Here is a 25675-nt window from a genome sequence, read left to right as displayed (position 1 = left end):
AGTTGATAAATGCTCTTGGATCCGTCTTCTAAGTTCCTGACTCATCTGTCCAATGTAGATCTTAGGACACCCGCAGATCAGTCCATAAACCAAGTTTCTTGTCCGACACTTGAAGAATCCACGTGGCTTCTGTGAAGATGGAAACATATTAGAAAATATCAAATCCCTGGCAATCATCAAAGGGCAAATATTGCAGTTTCCACAGGGGTAAGATCCCACCATCGGAATCCCCCCCATCCGTTCTTCTTGTGGGCCTACAGAAATGTCTGACTGTAAGGAGATCCTTAAGATTTTTAGCCCTTTTGGCAACCATCCCTGGCACATCAGAAATATGTTGCGCCAAGGCAGGTTCACTCTGCAGGATTACCCAGTTCTTCTGCAATATTCGTCGCAAATCCGACCATTGATTGTTGTAGGTAGTGATGACACTGATCTTACGTTCTAGCCCATTTCCATCACATTTTTTGCCAAGGTCCTCGTTCCTGTCCCTAGAGACAGAATGTTGAAATGCATGGGAGATTACCTTTTTAGGGTATCCCCTTTCTAAGAAACTCCTTGTCAAGTCCATGGATTGAACCCGGAAGTCCTCATCTCTACTACAATTTCTTCGAAGACGAAGCAATTGGCCCTTCGGGATTCCATTACACAGATGTGTCGGGTGAAAGCTTGTATAATGCAGAAAGTTGTTCGTTGAGGTGGGTTTTCAGAATAGGTCAGTCACAATCCTTGAGTTCATCAGGGAGAGCTTCAGATCCAAAAAGTCAACTACAGTAAGTGACAGATGAGATGTGAGCAAGATATTGAGTGTGTTATTATTCAATTCTGTGATAAATTCCTCACACTCCCCCCACAAACCTGTCCATAACATCAAGATATCATCCAGATATCTGACCCATCGAAAAACGCATCTTCCGTAGTTGGCCATTTTCCGCACCTTGGTCTCCTCCCACCATCCAAGAAAGATACTTGCATACAAGGGGGCACAACGTTCCTCCATCTCGGTCCCCGATACCTGCTTATAGAAGACCCTATCAAAAACAAAATAGTTAAGATTGAGGATCATAGGAAGCAAGTTCAGAAAAATTCATCATGTTCCTTAGATCCCGTACTTTGCGCGGACAAAAAATAAGAATCCAGTTTGTATGAATCAGCTCACCGTATAAGGCTCAATCCCGATTCCGTCCTGGAGCACGGACAGGCACTGCTACAGCCCAATGAAATGCAGAAAAGTTCATGATTAAGGGTGAGTGTTTTCACCTGAAACGCGTAGTGCTTTTCATGTCATTCTCTGTATCTGCATGATGAAATAAAGACGTGATTCTTTGCCTGAAGAGCTGGACATCCTCTTTTTTCTGCAAAAAATAAGAAACCGCCCCGATACCTAGATCATGTAAGATGTTGGTATAGAGGGATTCTACGTCCATTGTTACCAAAATAGTACCTTCAGGGATGATAAGCTCCTCCAAGCGCATGATGAGATCAGCAGAGTCTCTAACATAGGAATCCAACCGAAGGGCAATGGGCTGCAGGTAGAGATCTAAGTATGAGCATGGTTGTTCAAAAATCCCACTTTATCCCAGCCACAATCGGTCTACCTGGTGGGTTAATCAGCGATTTGTGCACCTTAGGGAGTATGTAAAAGGTGGGCGTCACTGGATTCCTGACCGAGAGAAATCCAATTCCATTTTTGCAATGATTCTGTGGTGGTATACATGAGCCAAAAGATGATCCATCTTTGATTTAAAAATCAAAGTGGGGTTACTTAAACCTGGATTTCTAGGTGGCCACATTCTACCCCTGACGAAGCTGCCCCATGTGACAGCGACACGTGTTGGGAATCTGCTATCCCACCCTTGCTATTTATGGATCTCCTTATCTGGTAAATCCAGCATTGGCTGGTATTATTTGGACTCTGGTTATTAGGGATCGCTTTCTACCTTAGGGGTTTACATTTATTGCTACTAATATATATGTTGCTCACACGATTGATGGGTATGTGAACCTCTTAACTTTATCTATTTTGGTGCAAGATTTATGTGTATACCTACTATTTTGCTGCTTTAGAGTGATCTCTGTTACCCATATTAACCTAACCCTGTATGTTATTTGCCTGTATTGTGGATATCATTAAATGCAAGGGGGATGTTCTGTTTTTTGCTCCCTATAGGGATCAAATTAAGGAAAGTGAGGCTTTTTATATGCCTTTTTAAATTGTTTTAATAGTGTTTGTGTCCATTTATATATTAATAAAAGACCTATTTTGTATTTCCTTTAAAGGTGTATCCCTCATTTTTCACACCACCTTTTCTTGTTTCTCTGTATTTTTGATATTTGTGATCCAATGAATTATTCCTATATGTAAATCAGCTGTTTAGATCTCTGGGCCGAACATAGATCTCCCCGAGAATCTGCTTCTAGAGCTTATTGTAAATGAAAAGGGGCATTAACAGTATGAGACATGTAATGACTGACAGTCTGCTCTCACATTGGTAATGCCCCCTTTTATTAACAATAACCTCTGGAGGGAGATTATTGGGGAGATCTATGTCCAACCAATAGATTTTAAGAGCTCCTCTACTTATAAAGAAAACGTGGTTGTGACCCACATGTCAATACAGACGGCTCAAGAAGTCCTCTATCTCTAAAGAGTTGGAGGGCATAATATGCCCTAACCTGACTACAAATATGCACCTTTACCCTACCAACTCCATCAAATATTTTCTTTTTGCGGTATTCTAACATTTTGAAATTTGCTTGGGGGCCCAATGATTTCTATGTGCCCCCCCTAGCCATTTCCTTTATTACTATGTAGTAACAGGGACCTGCAGTAGGAGCTGTATATAGTGAGTAAGGCTGTTGTGCCAGAGTAAAGTAATACCAAGTTATACATCTTCACCTAAGTTAGACATATCACCACCCAAAACACATTTGCTATGTGCACATTGCTTATTATCATATTATCGTTTAACATCGGAATGAAATAACATTTCTCTGATTCAGGTCTTTGGTGACATCACTTTGACATTACTAAGGTTGTGTTTGTGTTAAATGTTTTACGATTTCTACTTCCAATAGGTGGCACTAGACTTCATCTCTTTCCTCCCTGAAGAGACAACTTGCATATTTCCCAGAGGAGCATTACAGCTATGAGACTCCTCACCTACAACCAGATTGGTTTGTCATGTCTCCACAGGGAGAAACGTTTTCCCCTTAGACCCCATTATAGCTTCTTATATAGCCAGATCAGATCTCATACTTTGCACCGACGAGGAGCAATCACTCCGAAACACCATGTCTGCACAGTGAGGCTCTGATCTGGCATAAATCCTAAGTCATATAACAAGGCTCATTGGAGAGCCACTTTTGACTTTTAGGATTGCTACTTCCAATAAGTGGCTCTAAAGTTTGTTTCCTTCCTCCCTGACGAGACAATTTGTTAAAAGTTGCAGACCATTAAAGAATATAGAATGGAAGGCACTCACCGTTCTGCTGTATCGAAGTCTTTATTCTTACATCAGGTTACATGCTAAAGCAATGGGGGAGGGGGGAACAGATAGCACGCTGCACAACGGCCGTTTCGCGCTCTCACACGGTGCTTCTACTGGTCTACCTGTGGACCCGTAGAAGCGCCGTGTGCGGGCGCAAAACGGCCATTGTCCAGCATGATATCTTTTCCCCCGTTGCCTTAGCTGACGTAAAAATAAAGACTTCGATACAACAGAACCGGTGAGTGCCTTCCATTCTATATTCTTTAATGGTTTGCGGCTTGTCTCAACTTTGAAGGAGCACCATGGAACAATGTATTATACCTGCCTGAATTCTGAGATAACTGTGTTGTGCATACAGTAGTTGATTTATCCCGACAAACAGGTCCCAGCACTTATTCCTTTGAATTTTGCTAAATTCGTTAAAAGTTGACTTGCTCTATCTTACAAATATCACTGTTCACATCAAACATACTACATGCCCAATCACTACCACTACGTTTTCCTCTTATTTAGAAACAATTTAATATTTTTGTTTATATTCTCTTTTTGTATTCCAGAGCCAATCAGTTCAACCACACAAAACCCATCAACGTCCACCATGACACCTCCTACTGAAGGTGCGTTACTCAACTTACTAAACTTATCAGAGGGGTGTGATTCTTCAGCCTCGCTGTCTGGTGTCTTTCCAATTGAAGAGGTTCTCAACCAGAAATTTTATTTCTAAAAATCAAATAAACGCAGCCTAAACTACCTGGATTTGCAAAGCCCCCCGTAAACTTGATTCCGCCACAGTACATTTCCGCTCACACAGCATGAGGCTGCCATGGTTCCCCACGCAGGTTGTAATGCTCTCACAGATTCCCCACATACAGGATAATACCTCATAGCCCACAACACAATATGATGCTCCAGAAACCCATTACAATACAGTATGACGTTCACACAGCACTCACACAAACATATAGATCTGCCACATAAACACACACAACTCTACTTCATCAACACACAGCTTTGCTACATCAACACACCGCTTTGCTACATCAACACACACAGGTCTTCTACATTAAAATGCACACACATCTTGCATGCACATCACACTCTTTATCTTTTCTGTCTTGTCATGTGATCTGAGAAGGTCACGTGACTGAAAGATGCTGGACAGGCTTTCAGTCTCTACGTGTGCTGAATAGTGGAGCGGGAAGCTTACGGTTCTCTGCTGAACCCTACTATTCAGTTTTATCTTCAATCTGAGGGTACATAACCAACTGAACTTCAGACATACCCCTAACGTTCAGCAGGATAGCTCCCCAACCTCGAGACAGTCCAACTGGATCAAGGATAGTTGGGGAGTATACCCATTACAACATTGAAAGACTGCTCTCTAGAGGAATAGAAAACAAATGATGGGGGTTCTGCTGGAGGGTCATGGAAATGGTGCTGTCCACAGGTTATTGAAGTTGGAACTGGGTTAGGTGAGTAATAGGTGTAGCATCACATTCGAGTGACACAAAATTCTATTTCTTGAATTATATTAAATATGTCACTACTCACATCATATATGCTATGCGTCCATTATTTATGATCACATTCTCCTCTTTTATTGCTACAAATCAATTTTTTTGTTTGTCTTTTGTCTACGGGTTCAGGCAGTAGTAATACACAAAGCTCAATAACTACGACTATGCCACCTACTACCACGGAATGGCCAACAGCTACAACCATGTCACTTACTGCCACAGAACACCCAACAACAACCAAGTCACCTACTACCACAGAACACCCAACAACTACAACCATGCCACCTACTGCCCCAGAACACCCAATAACAATAACCATGCCACTTACTACAACAGAGCACCCAACAACAACCATACCACCTACTCCTACTACCACAGAACACCCAACAACTACAACCATTCCACCTACTACCACAAAACACCCAACAACTAGAACCATGCCACCTACTACCACGAAACACCTAACAGCTACAACTATGCCCCATACTACAACAGAACACCCAACAACAACCAAGTCACCTACTCCTACCACAGAACACCCAACCACTACAACCATTCCACCTACTACCACAGAACACCCAACAACTAGAACCATGCCACCTACTACCACGAAACACCTACCAGCTACAACTATGCCCCATACTACAACAGAACACTCAAGAAATACAACCATGCCAGCCACCTATAAGCACAGAACACCCAACAATAACCATGCCAACTACTACCACAGAACACCCACAAACTACAACCATGCCACCTACTACCACAGAACACTCAGCAACTAGAATCATGCCACCTACTTCCACAGAACACTCAATAAATACAGCCATGCCACCTACCACCACAGATCACCCAACAACTACAACCATTCCACCTATTACTAATGGTATGTTACTAAATTTACTAAATGTACCTGAGACTATTGGTTTCTCAACCTCACTATGGGACATCTTTCTAATCGAAGAGACTCTCCTACAAAATTAATTTTGGAAGCTACGTAATGCAATTTTAACTACCAACCTGTTTCACCGTTGGCAGATTTTGTCCACCATTTATATAGAATGGTGCAGATACTGTGTTTACGACAAAATAAGCCCTACCCTGAAAATAAGACCTAGCAGGATTTTTTTAGGCCTTTATTGGAGTAAGCCTTTAATAATCCTACCTCAAAAATAAAAATAAACCCCAGTGGCAGTGCAATAAGGAAGTGTCTATGCAGCTAAAAAAGTTAAAGATCACCGCAGGAAAATTCATTGAAGAAAGCAGACACCCCCAAAAGAGAGATGACAGACCCCGCAATCATACTCACCAGACTCTTAACATATGTCCTCCTTTTGCTACTGTTCTCAAATGCATTAAAAAAAATTAATTCCACCTTCATAATTCCACATTCTTCCACCTTCCTTTCTTCACATGTCACGCAGCATCCTCCTTTGTAACCTGCAGTTGGCATTGGCTTGCCTGCTATGGTGGTGCATTATATCACTTCCATGCAACAACATTGCCTAGTATGCTGATGTCAGCTGCTAGCTTCTGATTGGCTGAAAGGTCTCTGCACCACAATACATTTCAGCTGAATATGCTTCCTTGGATGCACATCAATTTGAACTAGAGCTTGGGGTCAGCAGACCCCCTCCAGCACAGATGCAGTCATGTCCTCTATGATCACGATCGTTACGCCCCTGGTCTTGCCCTGTATTACATATTTCACTCGCAAATCACATGTGCTATGTGTACATTGCTTCTTTTTTCATTGTAATAAATTAACTTTTTTTTTTCATCACCGGGTTCAGGCATTATTACTACACAAAGACCAACAACTACAACCATGCCACCTACTACCACCGAACACCCAACAACTACTGAAGGTATGTTACTCGACTTACTTAAATTATCTAATTGTTTTAGTTTTTTGGCCTCTATGTCTGGAATATTTCCAATTGAAGAAATTTTCCATTAAAATTAGTTTTTAGAAAACTCATCCCATTGAATCCAGAACTAAACACCTACTTCTTACTATTCTCCTCCTTCCATTTCTGCATTGGGACATAAAGTTGCTAACGTTATATAGAATGATGATGATGATAGTATTCCTGTCTGCTAAATATAGGAGAGAAACACTGCTGGTGCCTTCCTGAAAACTGCAGCCCAGAAATGTATGACAGTTATCTATGTTCTTTCGAACCATGTGAATGTCCACGTAAGTATGATTTGTCTAATTTTTATTTAACCATATAATGACATTAAAGCAGAGTTTTGCACTTTCCATTCAGACTGAAGTGAATCTACACAGGTGCTAATTTTTCAAGGGCTTCATTTCTGAACATTTTGTTGAATACAGCAAGTCACAGCTAGAGATGTGCGGATATTTTGAATTTTGATTTTACCAAATTTGGTTAATTTCTCCCAGGAAATTGTATTCACTGTGAAATTATAGTATTCCAAAGCCTCCAATTTTACTGAAGATAATTATGACCCTCTGATGTCTCTTAGGACTGAATTGAACTAACTTGCAAGAATCTATTACCCTTCTTCATGCTGCTTTCAGATTGTGTAACAAAAACATTGTGATAGATTTTGTTTAATGCACTAGAATTAATAAGTAGGCCAGCGCAATATCTTTTATAGAAAAAAAATGTAAATTCAGTGTCGCAGAGTGTGCCTGCTCACAAGCAACTGTATTAAGTTTTTACATTTCATGTGCAATCACTTTTCTGAATGGGGGAATACTTATTTCTTAAAATACAAAAAGAAAATTCCCTGAAATCCAGAAATGTAACTGTGACTGTCTACCCCACAAAGTGTGCATGTCACAATGGATGGGTTTTGCTTTCTCATATCTGTTTTACTAGTCAATTTTACATTTTTCAATACCACACAAATACTGTACCCTGCTGCAGATGCTGACTTTTTCAATGTGTACCTACCTAGCATTTCTAATTTCTTCATCGTTGCTTATGGGAGACCCAGACCATGGGTGTATAGCTTCTGCCTACGGAGGACACACAAAGTACTACACTAAAAGTGTAGCTCCTCCCTCCGAGCATATACACCCCCTGGATGACCACATCTAACCAGTTCAATGCTTTGTGTTCAGGAGGTCACACACACACATGCATTCTCTGATTTTTGATTTTTAAGATTTTTGATTTTAAAGATTTGGAAGAAAAGCGGGTCCAATCTGGACTCCCGGCATGTCCCTTCTCACCCCACTGTGTCGGCGGTGCTGTTAAGGTTGACTTTACAAGGCTGGAGCCTTCACATGCCGCGCTCCTTCACCATCCCCTGAGGCTCTGGCTTGAAGTGGGAGCCATCACGGTTCTCACTGCTTTGCAGGAGACCGGCCTCCATCCGCAGCCCTGTCAGGATCCTGCCAGACGGAGCGTTTACCCCCCCCCAGGGACCTGGCCCTGCGTCTCAAAAGCTAAGTATTGAGACGTTATTCAGGGGTCCCGGGTACATTTATTGTGGGGAGAGTGTGTTTTGCCACTTTGCTGTAATTTCCGACCGGTACTCTGGTTTTTTCCTGAGAACCGCTCCGAGGGTGCCTGCTCGTCGGCCGCATGGAAAAATCTAGGCCCCGGCTTCAGATGCGGCCTAGTTTCGTTTTCAGTTCCCCTGCATGTCAGTCATGCAGGGGAACAGTGCGGCGCCGCCCACCGGCCGTTCAGCAGAGGGGAGGACACTCCTCTCTGAGGAGATGTTTCCCTCCCCTGTATCTCTCCTTGGCCCTCCGGTTCCCGCTCTTGGGCTAAACAACGCCCCCCCTCCTCACTCCAGCGCCATTTTATCAGCGTTCACTCACTGATCGGCGCTGGCTGCTGCAACTTCTGCATCCACTGGGGGTCCGAGCTGGGAATCCGGAGGGCACACAAAAACCGGTCTGGTAAGCCACAACCTCTGGTTGTGGGCTTTATTATACACTCTCAGGGGGTCATTCTAAAGGAGTGTATTCTTTACTGCAGAGCCTCCACCTCAGCAGCATGTCTGTCACTAGGAGCAAGGCTGCAAGGCTTTACTCTATATGCACTGCATGTCAGCGCATTCTGCCTGAACCGAGCACATATCCACATTGTGATGCCTGCTCTAACATGGTGGTGCCTCAGCCTGGAGTCTCCCCAGTGGTCCCTCCGGCTGCTCCGGCCCCGGTGGCTGAACCCCCGGCTTGGGTAGCATCGTTTTCTAAAGCTATCTCACAGTCCTTTGCCGACTCCATGGGACAGCTGTCCCGGACTCTGCTGACCATGCATCAGCCCCCTTCTCAGGGCGTCTCTGCTGCTCCGACTCGCTCTGCAGAGCTAACAGAGCATGTTTTAGGACCCCGTCCTCCTAAACGGAGACGCAGGGATTCTTCTCCTTCCTCGTCCCACGGCTCTGATTCACAAGCTGAATTGCAGGGCGAGGAGGATACTTTTACTGTGGGCTCAGACGCTACCTCTATGTACCCCATTGATTTATCTGAGGGTGATGCGGATGTTAGTGACTTGATTGCATCCATTAACTCAGTACTGAACCTCAATCCACCAGTGTCTGAGGAACAAGCCTCTCTGGTAGAAAAACACCAGTTTACCTCACCTAAGAGAGCAAGGAGTATGTTTTTTAACCACTCCAGTTTTCAGGCCACTGTGACCAAGCCCAGGGCCAGTCCTGACAAACTCTTTCCAAAGCGTAGTTCTGATGACCGTTTTCCTTTTCCACCAGAAGTGGTCAAGGAGTGGGCTCTTGTCACCAAAGGTAGATCCTCCGGTGTCTAGAATCTCAGCCCGGACAGTTGTATCTGTGGCCGATGGCACCTCTCTTAAGGATCCCACTGACCGCCAGGTTGACTTTCTGGCCAAATCTGTATATGAGGCGGCAGGAGCCTCGTTCTCCCCGTCCTTTGCAGCAGTGTGGGCGCTTAAGGCAGTCTCTGCTTCTCTGGCGGAGATACATTCCCTCGCCAGGGACTCTATACCCGAGATGGTTGCCTTAACTTCCCAGGCTTCGGCTTTTTCATCCTATGCCATGTCTGCCATTCTGGAGGCTTCTCACCGCACGGCGGTGGCTTCTGCTAATTCCCTCGCGATCCGCAGGATCCTGTGGCTTCGAGAGTGGAAAGCAGACGCTTCTTCCAAGAAGTATCTTGCTGGGCTCCCCTTTGCTGGGTCCCGGCTGTTCGGTGAACAACTGGATGAAATTATTAAGGAAGCTACTGGCGGGAAGAGTACTTCCTTGCCACAAACTAAAACCAGGAAACCTGTCCAGGGCAGGAACCAGTCGAGGTTTCGTTCCTTTCGTTCCTCTAACTGGTCATCCTCTAAGCCCTCAGCTTCGTCCACCAACTCAGCCAAGGATCGTAAACCCAGCTGGCGCGCGAAGCCGCGTCCTCAGAAGAACGGAGGAGCCGCTGCCACTAAGGCAGCCTCCTCTTGACTTTCTGGCTGCGCCAGCAACGTCCTTGGTCGGTGGCAGGCTCTCCCACTTTGGCGACGTGTGGTTTCAACACGTCTCCGATCAGTGGGTGCGGGATATCATCTCCCACGCCTACAGGATAGAATTTTCTTCCAGCCCGCCAAACAGATTTTTTCTGTCCACTCCCCCCTGCTCCAAAGCCGCCGCCTTCTCACAGGCCGTGGCATCCTTGCAGGCCAACGGAGTAATTGTTCCGGTTCCCGCCCGGGAACGGTTCAGAGGTTTCTACTCAAACCTCTTCCTGGTCCCCAAGAAGGACGGTTCCTTCCGGCCCATCCTGGATCTCAAGCTTCTCAACAAGCATGTTCAGGTGCGGCACTTCCGCATGGAATCTCTGCGATCAGTCATTGCTTCAATGACCCAAGGAGATTTTCTAGCATCCATCAACATCAGAGATGCCTATCTGCATGTGCCAATTGCAGTTTCACACCAGCGTTGGCTACGTTTTGCAATCGGAGAGGAACATTTCCAATTCGTGGCTCTCCCCTTCGGGTTAGCCACGGCCCCTCGTGTTTTCACCAAGGTCATGGCAGCAGTGGTTGCGGTTCTGCATCTCCAGGGGTTGGCAGTAATCCCTTACCTGGACGACCTTCTAGTCAAGGCCTCATCCAGTGCAGACTGTCAGCGGAGTGTCTCGCTCACTCTTGCCACGCTTGTTCATTTCGGGTGGCTTGTCAATCTGCCCAAGTCCACTCTGACCCCGACCCAGAAACTTACGTACCTAGGGATGCAATTCGAGACTCTGCCAGCACTTGTGAAGCTGCCCTTAGTCAAACAGCAGTCCCTTCATCTGGCGGTGCGTTCTCTGTTGAAGCCCCGCCGTCATTCCATCAGGCACCTCATGCAGGTGCTGGGTCAGATGGTGGCGTCAATGGAAGCGGTTCCCTTTGCCCAGTTCCATCTGCGTCCCCTGCAGCTGGACATTCTCCGCTGTTGGGACAAGCGGACCTCTTCCTTGCACAGGCTAGTGGCTCTGTCGCCACAAGCCAGGAGCTCTCTCCAGTGGTGGCTTCGGCCCCTCTTTCTGTCTCAGGGACGCTCCTTCCTGACTCTGTCCTGGGTGATCCTCACCACAGATGCCAGTCTCTCCGGCTGGGGAGCAGTATTTCTCCACCACCGAGCACAGGGCACTTGGACTCCGTCCGAATCAGCCCTCTCGATCAATGTGCTGGAAATCAGGGCTGTACTTCTAGCTCTCGTAGCCTTTCACCATCTGTTGGCGGGCAAGCACATTCGGGTCCAGTCGGACAATGCGACAGCAGTTGCCTACATCAATCACCAGGGCGGGACTCACAGCCGCCTGGCGATGTTGGAAGTTCAACGCATCCTTCAGTGGACGGAGGACTCCAAGTCCACCATATCCGCAGTCCACATCCCAGGCGTAGAAAACTGGGAGGCAGATTATCTCAGCCGTCAAACCGTGGACAGCGGCGAGTGGGCCCTGCAGCCGGCAGTGTTCCGGTCAATCTGCCGCAAGTGGGGCACTCCGGAAGTGGATCTAATGGCATCCCGACACAACAACAAGGTCCCGGTTTACGTGGCTCGTTCCCACGATCCTCAGGCCTTGGCAGCAGACGCGCTGGTTCAAGATTGGTCCCAGTTCCGTCTGGCCTACGTGTTTCCCCCTCTAGCTCTCTTGCCCAGAGTCCTGCACAAGATCAGAATGGAGGGCCGTCAGGTTATAATCATTGCTCCAGACTGGCCCAGGCGAGCTTGGTACCCAGACCTGCTCCTTCTGTCCGTAGAAATGCCGTGGCATCTCCCGGACCGCCCAGACCTTCTCTCTCAAGGTCCGTTTTTCCGCCAGAATTCTGCGGCTCTCAGATTGACGGCGTGGCTCTTGAGTCCTGGATCCTGACGGCTTCAGGCATTCCTTCCGAGGTCATCTCCACTATGACTCAGGCTCGGAAGTCTTCCTCGGCCAGGATTTACCACAGGACTTGGAGGATTTTCCTGTCCTGGTGTCGCTCTTCCGGCCATGCTCCTTGGCCGTTTTCTTTGCCGACCATCCTGTCCTTTCTACAGTCCAGCCTGCAGCTAGGACTATCCCTCAATTCCCTCAAGGGACAGGTCTCGGCTCTGTCAGTGTTTTTCCAGCGGCGTATCGCCCGACTGGCCCAGGTGCGCACCTTCATACAGGGCGCAACTCACATCATTCCTCCTTACCGGCGGCCTTTGGATCCCTGGGACCTTAATCTGGTCCTCACGGCCTTACAGAAACCCCCCTTTGAGCCTCTTAGGGAGGTTCCTTTGTTCCGACTTTCACAGAAAGTGGTCTTTCTGGTGGCCATAACTTCTCTCAGGAGAGTCTCTGATTTGGCTGCGCTCTCTTCGGAGTCACCCTTTTTGGTTTTTCACCAAGACAAGGTGGTTCTCCGTCCGACTCCGGACTTTCTCCCTAAGGTGGTGTCTCCTTTCCACCTTAACCAGGACATTTCATTGCCTTCCCTTTGTCCGGCCCCTGTGCATCGCTTTGAGAAAGCGTTGCATACTTTGGATTTGGTGCGGGTGCTCCGGATCTATGTGTCACGCACCGCCGCTCTTAGGCGGTGCACCTCTCTTTTTGTACTAACCACGGGTCAGCGCAAGGGTCTCTCGGCTTCTAAACCGACCCTAGCTCGTTGGATTAGGTCGGCCATATCCGATGCCTACCAATGTTCTCAGGTGCCCCCACCGCCAGGGATTAAGGCGCACTCGACCAGAGCTGTCGGTGCCTCCTGGGCTTTCAGGCACCAGGCTACGGCTCAGCAGGTTTGTCAGGCTGCCACTTGGTCTAGTCTGCACACCTTTTCGAAGCACTACCAAGTGCATGCTCATGCTTCGGCAGATGCGAGCTTGGGCAGACGCATCCTTCAGGCGGCTGTCGCCCATTTGTGAAGTTAGGTTTGACCTACTTCTCAGTTCTGTTTATTTCCCACCCATGGACTGCTTTGAGACGTCCCATGGTCTGGGTCTCCCATAAGGAACGATGAAGAAAAAGAGAATTTTGTTACTTACCGTAAATTCTTTTTCTTATAGTTCCGACATGGGAGACCCAGCACCCTCCCTGTTGCCTGTTGGCAGTTCTTGTTCCGTGTGTTTTCACCGGCTGTTGTTGTAGACAGAGGTTCCGGTTATTCCGGGTTTTACTCTATCTCTACTTATGGGTGGATGTCCTCCTTCAGCTTTTGCACTAAACTGGTTAGATGTGGTCATCCAGGGGGTGTATATGCTCGGAGGGAGGAGCTACACTTTTAGTGTAGTACTTTGTGTGTCCTCCGGAGGCAGAAGCTATACACCCATGGTCTGGGTCTCCCATGTCGGAACTATAAGAAAAAGAATTTACGGTAAGTAACAAAATTCTCTTTTTTGTCATTTTTAGAAACCAAGTTGAGTTTTGTTGAAAACATAAAAGCATAAATTAAAAACCATGTAGCCATTTAATTGCACGTGTCTATTTTTGCACACCTATTTTCCAAGTCCAATTTGACAACTGTACATGCCACACGTATACTTCGCTCTGATGCCACATTATGCTTTCTGTAGGAGTACACACCTATCTAGTATTTCCTTTTGGAAAAGGTTGAAAAATTAAGATTGAAAAGATTGTTAAATTTAAATTAAAGCATTATATAAAATGTATGGTAAAAGAAAAAAATGTTTAAGACATTGAACATGAAAATATAAAAGAAAAAAAATAATCATACTGTGGAAGCAAACGCATCATCACTACCACTGGACCCAGCTGCTGTCCAGCCAGTAGTACTAGCAAACGTAAGCTATAGCAGGCCTCCTTTGTGCATGACATGCGAATTAGCGGGTAAAAAGCGTAGAGTGTTATGGAATTCATAGTAAATTGCTTATATCAGTCTCAGCAGGATAATGTTACTTCTGAGAGTGACACTGTCAGTTTGAGTTGTGATTTTCTCAGAACAGTTTGCTTGACCGCAAATTTCAAAGGGGGATAATTTTTGAAACTTTTTCATTTAAAAAAATATGTAGTGTACAGTGCTATAAAATAGGATGTCATTTATTCGTGAGATACCATTCCTTTCTTTGGTAACATCACTTTGACATTACTAAAGTTATGTTTGCATTAAAGATTGACTTAAAAATGTCACTGTCCACATCACATAAACTATGTGCTCACTGATCACCTTTACATTCTCTTCTTTGTTAGGAATAAGTTAATTATTTTTCATTGATAATTTTTTTGTTCCAGGGCCAGACCGTACTACTACTACAGCACATCCAACAACTACAACCAGAAAACACACAGTTACTGTGTCCAAGATTCCTACTATTACACAACTCCCGACAACTACAACCAGAACACCTACCACTAAAGGTGCGTTACTAAACTTATCAGAGGATTTTGATTCATCAACTTCATTGTCTGGTTTCTTTGTAAAACATTGGGTTATATGTTGCCCACTTCCCTTTCATTATTTAGTAATGTACCCCATCCTAAACTAATGTCCCCCATCTTGGGTATCTTCCAGGTATAAATGACCCCATCATGGGTCCCTTTTATGCATATATGTCCACCAATCTGGGCCCCATCTTGGTATATGTTTTCCCTATTCTGTTCCACATGTCCCTCATCCTTGTCCCCATCCCCATATATATCCCCCATCCTGGTATATACAGTATGTCACAATCCTGTGATATGTCCCCCATCCAGGGTTCCTACCTGGTATATATGTCTCCCATACTGGGCTGATTCCAAATATAAAATTCACCCATCCTTGGCCCTTTCCTGGTATATATCTCCCTTTTCCTAGGCCACTTCCTGGTATATGTCCCCCATCCTGGTATATGTCATCCTTTTGCCACTGTTTTCTACCGCTTTAAAAATCACTCTTCTCACCTTTGTTTTCTCCCAAGACAAGACGCAACCTCATACGTAGATGGCAGCTGACATCTGCATGCCTGCTTTGGTGGCACATTATGTCACTTACATGCAACTCCATTGCCTAGCATGTCAACGTCAGCTGCTAGTCTGTGATTGGCTGGCAGCATGTATTGTGGTGCAGAGACCTATCAGGTCTCTGCATCATAATACATTTGAGATGGATGCACATCCATCTGAAATAGGCATTGGGGTTAGCAGGCCCACCTCCAAAATGGGCTCAGTAACGCCCTTTACGGCCACGATCAATACACACCTGGTCTTGCCCTATATTAAATGTCACTCCCACATCACATATGCTCCATGTATTTTGCTTATCATCACATTACACTTTTTTATTGTTATAAATTAACTTTTTTTTTATCAGGCACTACTACACAAACACCACCAACTACAACCAGGCCACCTACTACCACAGAACACCCAACAACTACTGAAAGTATGATACTCAGCTTACTAAAACTATCTAATTGTGTTGGTTCTTTGGCCTCTATGTCTGGATTATTTCCAATAGAATAAATTTTCCATTGAAATAAATTTTTGGCCAAATTCATCCCATTGCATCCAAAACAACCTGCCTGCTATTTGCTATTTCCCTCATTCTTTTTCTGCATTGGGACATCATATTGATACCTTTATATAATATGATGATGATAATTATATTCATGTCTGCTAAACATAGGAGAGAAACCCTGCTGGTGCCTTCCTGAAAACTGATGATAATAATATTCATGTCTTCTATATATAGGAATAGGTCACTGTTGGTGTCTTCCTGAAAACTGCAGCCCAGAAATGTATTACAGTTATCTATGTCCTCTTGTACCATGTGACTGTCCATGTAAGTATGATTTGCCTCAATATTATTTAACCTCGTGCTTACTTTAAAGCAGAATTTTACACTTTTCATAGAGATTAAAATTGCAAATATTTTGTGGTCTTCATTTCTGAACATTTTGTTGAATGCAGCAAGTCACAGCTAGAGACGTGCAGATATTTTGAATTTTCATTTCAACAAATTTTGCTTACTTCTCCCATGAAATTTTATTCAAAGTGAATCAATTTACTGTGAAATCAAAGTATTCAAAAGCCTGAAAAGATAATTGTGACCCTCTGATGTCTCTTAGGACTTAATTGAACTGACTTGCAAGAATATTTTACCATACTTTCATGCTTGTTTGACATAATGTAACAAAAACTTTGTGACAGATTCTGTTTAATGCACTAGAATTAATAAGCAGGCCAGCGCAATATATTTTATAGAAAAGAAATGTAAATTCAGTGTTGCACAGCATGCCTGATCATAAGCAACTGTACTGAATTTTTACATTTCATGTGCAATCACTTTTCTGAATTGGGGAATACTTTTAAAATACAAAAAGAAAATTCCCAGAAATTCAGAAATTTAACTGTGACTGTCTAACCCATAATGTGTGTATGTCACAATCAATGTTTTCTTTTCGCGTATTTGTTTTACTAGTCAATTTTATATTTTTCAGTACCACACCAATACTGTACCCTGCTGCAGATACTGTCTTTTTCGATGTCTACCTACCTAGCATTTTTTATTTTCTCATTTTTAGAAAGAGAGTTGAATTTTGTTGAAAGCATAAAAGCATAAATTAAAAACCATGTAGCCATTTATTTGCATGTCTATTTTTGCACACATATTTTCCAAGTCCAATTTTGACAACTGTACACGCTACACCTATACTTTGCTCTGATGCCACATTTTGCTTTCTGTAGGTGTACAAACCTATCTAGTATTTATTTGTATGTCTTTTTTGGCAAAGGTTGAAAAATTAAGGTTGAAATGATTGTTAAAATTAAATTAAAGCATTACATAAAATGTATGGTAAAAGAAAAAAATGGTTACCACATTGAGCATGGAAGTATAAAAGAAAATAAATCATACTGTGGCAGCAAAAGCATCATCACTACCACTAGTACCAGCTGCTGTCCAGCCAGTAGTAGTAACAAATGCAGGCTACAGCAGGCCTCCTTTGTATGGCATGAAAATTAGTGGGGAAAAAGCGGAGAGTGTTATGGAATTTATAGTAAATTACTTATATCAGTTTCAACAGGATAATGTTACTTCTGAGAGTGACACTGTCAGTTTGAGTTGTAGTTTGCTCAGAACAGTTTTCTTGACTGCATATTTCAAAGGGGGATAATTTTTGAAACTTTTTTTCATTTAAAAAAAAAATGTATGTAGTGTACTGTGCTATGAAAAGAGGTCTTTTACAAACGAGATACCATACATTTCTTGGGTGACATCACTTTGACACTAATACGGTTTTGTTTGCGTTAAAGGTTGCCTTGCTCTTAAAAATGTCATTGTCCACATCACATATACTTGTGCCCACTGATCACCTTTACATTCTCTTCTTTGTTAGAAATAATTTAACTATTTTTCTTTTATGCTTGTTTTTGTTCCAACGCCAGACCGCACTACTACTATAGTACATTCAACAACTACAACCATGCCACCTACAACCAAGACTCCTACTACTGCACAACTCCCAACACCTACAACTATAACACCTACTACTGAAGGTGCGTTACTCAATTTACTAAACTTATCAAAGGATTTTGATTCTTCAGTCTCATTGACTTTTTTCTTTTCAAATAAATTGTTTACATGTTGCCCACCTTCCCTTTCATTATTTATAACTAGCTGTACTACCCGGCTTTGCCCAGGTTAATAACTGCTGTTAACAAAATAGAATGTATTAACAAATATGTATTCTGCACACAAAAACCACAAAACAAATAGATAGAAATGTAATTATAATGTCTGTCTCCCCCTCTGTATATATCTCTCTGTCTCTCTCTCTATCTCTTTGTCTGTCTGTCTCTTTCCCTGTCTGTCTCTGACTGTCTCTGTCTCTTTCTCCGTCTGTCTCAATCTCTTTCCCTGTCTGTCTATCTATCTCTGTCACTTTCCCTGTCTGTCTCTTTCCCTCTCTTTCCCTCTCTTTCCCTGTCTTTCTCTTTCCCTCTGTCTCTTTCCCTGTGTCTGTCTTTGTCTGTCTCTTTGTCATTGTCTGTCTCTTACCATGTCTGTCTCTTTCCCTGTCTGTCTGTTTCCCTGTCTGTCTCTTTGTCTGTGTCTGTCTCTTTACCTGTGTCTGTCTCTTAACCTGTCTCTTTCTTTCCCTCTCTTTCCCTGTCAGTCTGTCTCTTTGTCTGTGTCTTACCCTGTCTATGTATGTTTCTTACCCTGTCTGTGTCTGTCTCTTTCCCTGGCTGCATTGTGACACGCCACATTCCATATAAGGGTGTGGCTGCGCATTCTTCTGAAGTTCTGGCTGCACTGTGGCTCCCAGCTCCATTCGCTTTAATGGAGGCAGTTTTTTTGGCGAATAACTGTAAAGTGCGGGGTTAAAATTTCCCCTCAAAACATAGCCTATGACGCTCTTGGGGTCCAGAAGTGTGTGTGCAAAATTTTGTGGCTGTAGCTGCGACGGTGCAGATGCCAATCCCGGACATACATACAAACACACATACACACATTCAGCTTTATATATTAGATGTACCCCATCCTGAACTAATGTCCCCCATCTTGGACGTCTTCTAGGTATATATGTCCCCCATTCTGGGCCCCTTCTATGTATAAATGTAATCCATTCTGGGCCTCATCCTGGTATATGTTTTCCCTATTCTGTTCTACTTGTCCATCATCCTTGCCATATACTGTACATGTCCCTCTTCCTGATATATCTGTCCCAATCCTGTGACATATGTCCCCCATCCGAGGTTCCTACCTTGTAAATATGTCTCCCATACTGGGCCAATTCCAAGTATATCATTCACCCTTCCTGTTATATATATGTCCTTTTTCCTAGGCCACTCCTTGGTATATATGTTCCCCATCCTGGGCCTCTTTCTGGTATATATGTCCTCCATTCTGGTATATATGTCACCCTGTTGCCGCTGTTCTCTAGCGCATTAACAAACATTCGTTACACCTTTATTTCCTCACAAGACCCACGACAACCTCATCTGTAGATGGCAGCTGACCTCGGCATGCCTGTTATGGTGGCACATTATGTCACTTCCATGCAACGCTATTGCCTAGTATGCCGCATCAGCTGCTAGCGTCTGAGTGGCCGGCAGCATGTTTTGTGGTGCAGAGATCCAAAAGGTCTCTGCATCACAATACATTTCAGCTGAATGAACTCAATACACATCAATCTGAAATAGGCGTTGGGGCCGGCAGACCCCCCTCCAAAATGGGCTCAGTCATGCCCTTTACGATCATGATCAATACACCCCTATATTAAATGTCACTCTCACATCACATTCGATATATGTACCTTGCTTATCATCACATTCCCCTTTTTCATTGTAATAAATTAACTTCTTTTTTTTTATCAGGCACTACACAAAGACCATCAACTACAATCATGCCACCTACTACCCCAGAACACCCACCAACTACAACCATGCCAACTACTACCCCAGAACACCAAACAACTACAACCATGCCACCTACTACCCCAGAACACCCACCAACTACAACCATGTCACCTACTACCCCAGAACACCCAACAACTACAACCATGTCACCTACTATCCCAGAACACCAAACTACAACCATGTCACCTACTACCCCAGAACACCCAACAACTACAACCATGCCATCTACTACCCCAGAACACCCAACAACTACAACCATGTCACCTACTACCCCAGAACACCAAACAACTACAACCTGGCCACCTACTACCCCAGAACACCCAACAACTACAACCATGCCACCTACTACCCCAGAACACCCAACAACTACAACCATGCCACCTACTACCCCAGAACACCCAACAACTACAACCATGTCACCTACTACCCCAGAACACCCAACAACTACAACCATGCCACCTACTATCCCAGAACACCCAACAACTACAACCATGCCACCTACTACCCCAGAACACCTAACAACTACAACCATGCCACCTACTACCCCAGAACACCCAACAACTACAACCATGCCACCTACTACCCCAGAACACCCAACAACTACAACCATGCCACCTACTACCCCAGAACACCCAACAACTACAACCATGCCACCTACTACCCCAGAACACCCAACAACTACAACCATGCCACCTACTACCCCAGAACACCCAACAACTACAACCATGCCACCTACTACCCCAGAACACCCAACAACTACAACCATGTCACCTACTACCCCAGAACACCCAACAACTACAACCATGACACCTACTTCCCCAGAACACCCAACAACTACTGAAAGTATGTTGTTCAACTTACTAAAATGATCTAATTGTGTTGCTTCTTTGGCCTCTATGTCTGGATAATTTCCAATAGAATAAGTCATCCTTTGAAATTATTTTTTGGAAAAATTAGCCCAATGCAGTCAAAACTCCCCCCCTTCTTCTCATATTCCCCTCCTTCCGTTTCTTCATTGGGACATCATGTTGATAACTTTATATAGAATGATGATGATGATAATCATATTCATGTCTGCTAAACATAGGAGAGAAACCCTGCTGGTGCCTTCCTGAAAACTGCAGCCCAGATACATATGACAGTTATATATGTCCTCTCGTACCATGTGAATGTCCACGTGAGTATGATTTGCCTCATTATTATTTACTTATATGATTACTTTAAAGCAGGGTTTACACTTTTCATATAGATTAAAGTGAATCAACACAGTTGCAAATATTTCATGAGCTTCATTTCCGAATGTTTTGTTGTAGACAGCAAGTCACAGCTAGAGAATTGCGGATATTTTGAATTTTGATTTTAACAAATTTTTGTAACTTTTCCCAGGAACTTTGATTCACAGTGAATCAATTTATTGTGAAAGAAAAGTATACAAAACCTCCAATTTTACTAAAAAGATATTTCAGACCCTCTGATGTCTCTTAGGACTGAGTTGAACTCAATTGCAAGAATCTTTTACCCTTCTTCATGCTGCTTTCAGATTGTGTAGCAAAAACTTGGCAACAGATTCTGTTTAATGCACTAAAACTAATATAACAAGCAGGCCAGCGCAATATTTTTTACATAGAAAAAAATGATAATTCAGTGTCGCACAGCGTGCCTGCTTGCAAGCAACTGTTTTAACTTTATACATTTCATGTGCAATCCCTTTTCTGAACGGTGAATACTTGTTTTTTTAAAAATACAAAAAGAAAATGCTGTAAATTACAGAAATGTAGTCAGTGATCTTTTTGTGTGTGCAAGAGCCATTGACTGCAGGTGTCCAAGGTCTGTGGTGGATTTAATTATCACTATCGGTGACAGGCACTTCATAATGACCTACTGCGTGCGGGCGCGGTGCACACACCGAGGTGGTCATGTCATATCAGCACTCATTCCCTGTAAGCATATGTGCAGGGGGAGTGGGTTCCTGGCACAGTGATGTCATCTGCTAGTCTCTGATTGGCCAGAAGCATGTATTGCGGTGCAGGGACTCGACGGCTCTCTTTATCACAAAACATTTCAACTAAATGTGCGTCCTGAGATGCCCATCCATCTGAAGTAGAGGCTGAGGACAGAAGGCCTCTGCAACCACGATCATTATGCTCTTGTTCTTGCCCTATATTAAATATGTCACTCCCACATCAAATACGCTATGTGTACATTGTTCATCAAATTCTCTTCTTTCATTGTATTAAATTAACTTTTCTTTGTCGCTCCATTGGGAGACCCAGACAATTGGGTGTATAGCTATGCCTCCGGAGGCCACACAAAGTATTACACTAAAAGTGTAAAGCCCCTCCCCTTCTGCCTATACACTCCCCGTGCTCACGGGCTCCTCAGTTTTTATGCTTTGTGCGAAGGAGGCAGACATCCACGCATAAGCTCCACAACTTAGTCAGCAGCAGCTGCTGACTAGGTCGGATGGAAGAAAAGAGGGCCCATACAGGGCCCCCGGCATGCTCCCTTCTCACCCCACTTTGTCGGCGGTGTTGTTAAGGTTGAGGTACCCATTGCGGGTACACAGGCAGGAGCCACATGCTGTTTTCCTTCCCCATCCCTTAATGGGCTCTGGGTGAAGTGGGCACCGGATCGGTCTCCAGGCACTGGGACCGTGCTCCCTCCGCAGCCCCTGGGAATCTGCAGGATAGGAGCTGGGTATCGTCAGGGACAAGGCCCTGCGACTATGAGGTACTCTGTGTCCCCGTGGGGACCGCGCATGGAGCGCTGGTGCCATACACATTACAGCACTGCTGGGTGTGTTAGTGCGCCGGGGACTACCGCGCATGGAGCGCTTGTGCCATACACATTGCAGCACTGCTAGGTGTGTTAGTGCGCCGGGGACTACCACGCGGCCGCGCTTATTGCCGGCCGCGCTTATAACTTTAGTCCCCGGCTTCTGCGGCCTAGTGTCGTATATTCCCGCCCACAGGCCTGCCAGTCAGGGGAAGGGCGGGACGCTGCACGGATCGTCAGCGCTGAGGGCTGGAGCATACATTAGTATCCTCCTCCCTCCTCACTCAGTACAGTGGGGCACTGGATTCCCGCACTTTTCTTGGGCACGCCCACGGTCCCCTCCTCCCCACAGAACGCCGGCAGCCATTCCTGTCAGCGATTCAGACACTGGAGAGGAGAGACAACACGGACTCTCTGGAGGATGAAGCGGAGGTATCAGATCAGGATTCTGATCCTGAAGCCGCTCTCAACCTAGATACACCTGAAGGTGACGCAGTAGTGAATGACCTTATAGCGCCCATCAATCAGGTGTTGGATATTTCTCCCCCAGCTCCTCCAATTGAGGAGTCTGCTTCTCAGGAGAAATTCCGTTTCAGGTTTCCAAAGCGTACATTAAATATGTTTCTGCATCACTCTGACTTCAGAGAGGCAATCCAGAAAAACCGAGACTGTCCAGACAAGCGTTTTTCCAAGCGCCTTAAGGACACACGTTATCCCTCCCCCCCCCGAGGTTGTCAAGGGCTGGACTCAGTGTCCTAAGGTGGATCCTCCAATCTCCAGACTGGCGGCTAGATCCATAGTTGCAGTGGAAGATGGGGCTTCACTCAAAGATGCCACTGACAGACAGATGGAACTATGGTTGAAATCCATCTATGAAGCTATAGGCGCGTCTTTTGCTCCAAAAAGCAAGGGTGCCAAAGCACAGGCGTACTTTGCAACCTGTACCTCATGTACAGCTGTACTACCGGCAGGTTCCACTGACCCCCTTGACCCCTGGTCCCCCTCAATTGGAACAGCAAAGTGCCCCTGGGGTAACCCATAGGTCCCAGGGTGAGGTCTCTGACACGGACCGCAGTCCCAGGCCGCCCAAGCGGGGTCGCTGGGAAATTCCCTCCACTTCATCACACTGTTCAGGGTCCCAGCAGGGTTCGCAGCCGTATGGGCACTCCAAGCTATCTCTGCTTGTCAGGCGCAGATTAATGCAGTAACACGTACATCTGCCCCGCAAGTGGTGTCCTTAACCAATCAGGCGTCGGCGTTTGCGTCCTACGCCATTAATGCTATCCTGGACTCGGCGAGCCATACGGCGGTGGCATCCGCCAATTCGGTGGTACTCCGCAGGGCCATGTGGCTACGTGAATGGAAGGCAGACTCTGCTTCCAAAAAGTTCTTAACCGGTTTGCCATTGTCTGGCGACCGCTTGTTTGGTGAGCGATTGGATGAAATCATTAAACAATCCAAGGGAAAGGATTCATCCTTACCCCAGTCCAAACCAAACAGACCTCAACCACGGAAGGTACAATCGAGGTTTCGGTCCTTTCGGACCGCGGGCAGGTCTCAATTTTCCTCGTCCAAAAGGCCTCAGAAAGATCAGAGGAACTCCGATGCATGGCGGTCTAAGTCACGTCCTAAAAAGACCGCCGGAGGAACCGCTCCCAAAGCGGCCTCCTCATGACTTTCGGCCTCCTCAAACCGCATCCTCGGTCGGTGGCAGGCTCTCCCGCTTTTGCGACGCCTGGCTGCCACAAGTAAAAGACCGATGGGTGAGAGACATTCTATCTCACGGTTACAGGATAGAGTTCAGCTCTCGTCCTCCGACTCGTTTCTTCAGAACATCTCCGCCCCCCGACAGAGCCAAGGCTCTTCTGCAGGCGGTGGGCACCCTGAAGGCGGAAGGAGTGGTGATCCCTGTTCCTCTTCAGCAACGGGGTCACGGTTTTTACTCCAACTTGTTCGTGGTGCCAAAAAAGGACGGATCCTTCCGTCCCGTTCTGGACCTAAAACTGCTCAACAAGCATGTGAAAACCAGGCGGTTCCGGATGGAATCGCTCCGCTCCGTCATCGCCTCAATGTCCCAAGGAGATTTCCTGGCATCAATAGACATCAAAGATGCTTATCTCCACGTACCGATTGCACCAGAGCATCAGCGCTTCCTGCGTTTCGCCAACAGGGGACGAACACCTTCAGTTCGTGGCACTGCCTTTTGGCCTGGCGACAGCCCCACGGGTCTTCACCAAGGTCATGGCAACAGTCGTGGCAATCCTACACTCTCAGGGACACTCGGTGATCCCTTACTTAGACGATCTCCTTGTCAAGGCACCCTCTCAAGGGGCATGCCAACACAGCCTGAACATTGCTCTGGAAACTCTCCAGAGTTTCGGGTGGATCATCAATTTTCCAAAGTCAAATCTGACACCGGCCCAATCACTGACATATCTTGGCATGGAGTTTCATACTCTCTCAGCGATAGTGAAGCTTCCGCTGAACAAACAGCGTTCACTACAGACAGGGGTGCAATCTCTCCTTCAAGGTCAGTCACACCCCCTGAGGCGCCTCATGCACTTCCTAGGGAAGATGGTGGCAGCAATGGAGGCAGTTCCTTTTGCGCAGTTTCATCTGCGCCCACTTCAATGGGACATTCTCCGCAAATGGGACAGGAAGTCGACGTCCCTCGACAGGAACGTCTCCCTTTCTCGGGCAGCCAAAGCTTCCCTTCAGTGGTGGCTCCTCCCCACTTCTCTGTCGAAGGGGAAATCCTTCCTGCCCCCATCCTGGGCGGTGGTCACGACGGACGCGAGCCTGTCAGGGTGGGGAGCGGTCTTTCTCCACCACAGGGCTCAGGGGACTTGGACTCAGACAGAGTCCTCCCTTCAGATCAATGTTCTGGAGATAAGGGCAGTGTATCTTGCCCTAAAGGCGTTCCAGCCGTGGCTGGAAGGCAAACAGATCCGAATTCAGTCGGACAACTCCACAGCGGTGGCATACATCAACCACCAAGGCGGGACACGCAGTCGGCAAGCCTTCCAGGAAGTTCGGCGGATTCTGCTGTGGGTGGAAGCCACAGCCTCCACCATATCCGCAGTTCACATCCCGGGCGTAGGAAACTGGGAAGCAGACTTTCTCAGTCGCCAGGG

The 25675-nt window shown here is 45.6% G+C and overlaps 1 protein-coding gene across 43 annotated transcripts in view; it reads left to right on the top strand.

Annotated features, from left to right (window-relative positions):
• LOC142250958 (uncharacterized) overlaps positions 1-25675 on the top strand; it is a 345599-nt gene that overhangs the window by 233305 nt on the left and 86619 nt on the right. For 41 of the 43 annotated variants that reach the window (XM_075323314.1, XM_075323336.1, XM_075323323.1 and 38 more), the window contains 8 exons: positions 4046-4105; positions 6799-6873; positions 7116-7205; positions 14658-14783; positions 15715-15786; positions 16096-16185; positions 17790-17900; positions 20854-20943. In XM_075323314.1, the coding sequence (XP_075179429.1) occupies positions 4046-4105; positions 6799-6873; positions 7116-7205; positions 14658-14783; positions 15715-15786; positions 16096-16185; positions 17790-17900; positions 20854-20943 (714 nt within the window). The remainder of the gene's footprint in view (positions 1-4045; positions 4106-6798; positions 6874-7115; positions 7206-14657; positions 14784-15714; positions 15787-16095; positions 16186-17789; positions 17901-20853; positions 20944-25675) is intronic. The other 2 variants (XM_075323316.1, XM_075323334.1) reach the window with 2 other exon arrangements.

The sequence above is a fragment of the Anomaloglossus baeobatrachus genome, chromosome 9, assembly GCF_048569485.1.
Source record: "Anomaloglossus baeobatrachus isolate aAnoBae1 chromosome 9, aAnoBae1.hap1, whole genome shotgun sequence".
NCBI classification, from domain to species: domain Eukaryota; kingdom Metazoa; phylum Chordata; class Amphibia; order Anura; family Aromobatidae; genus Anomaloglossus; species Anomaloglossus baeobatrachus.
This window is presented reverse-complemented; position numbering and strand designations above follow the sequence as displayed.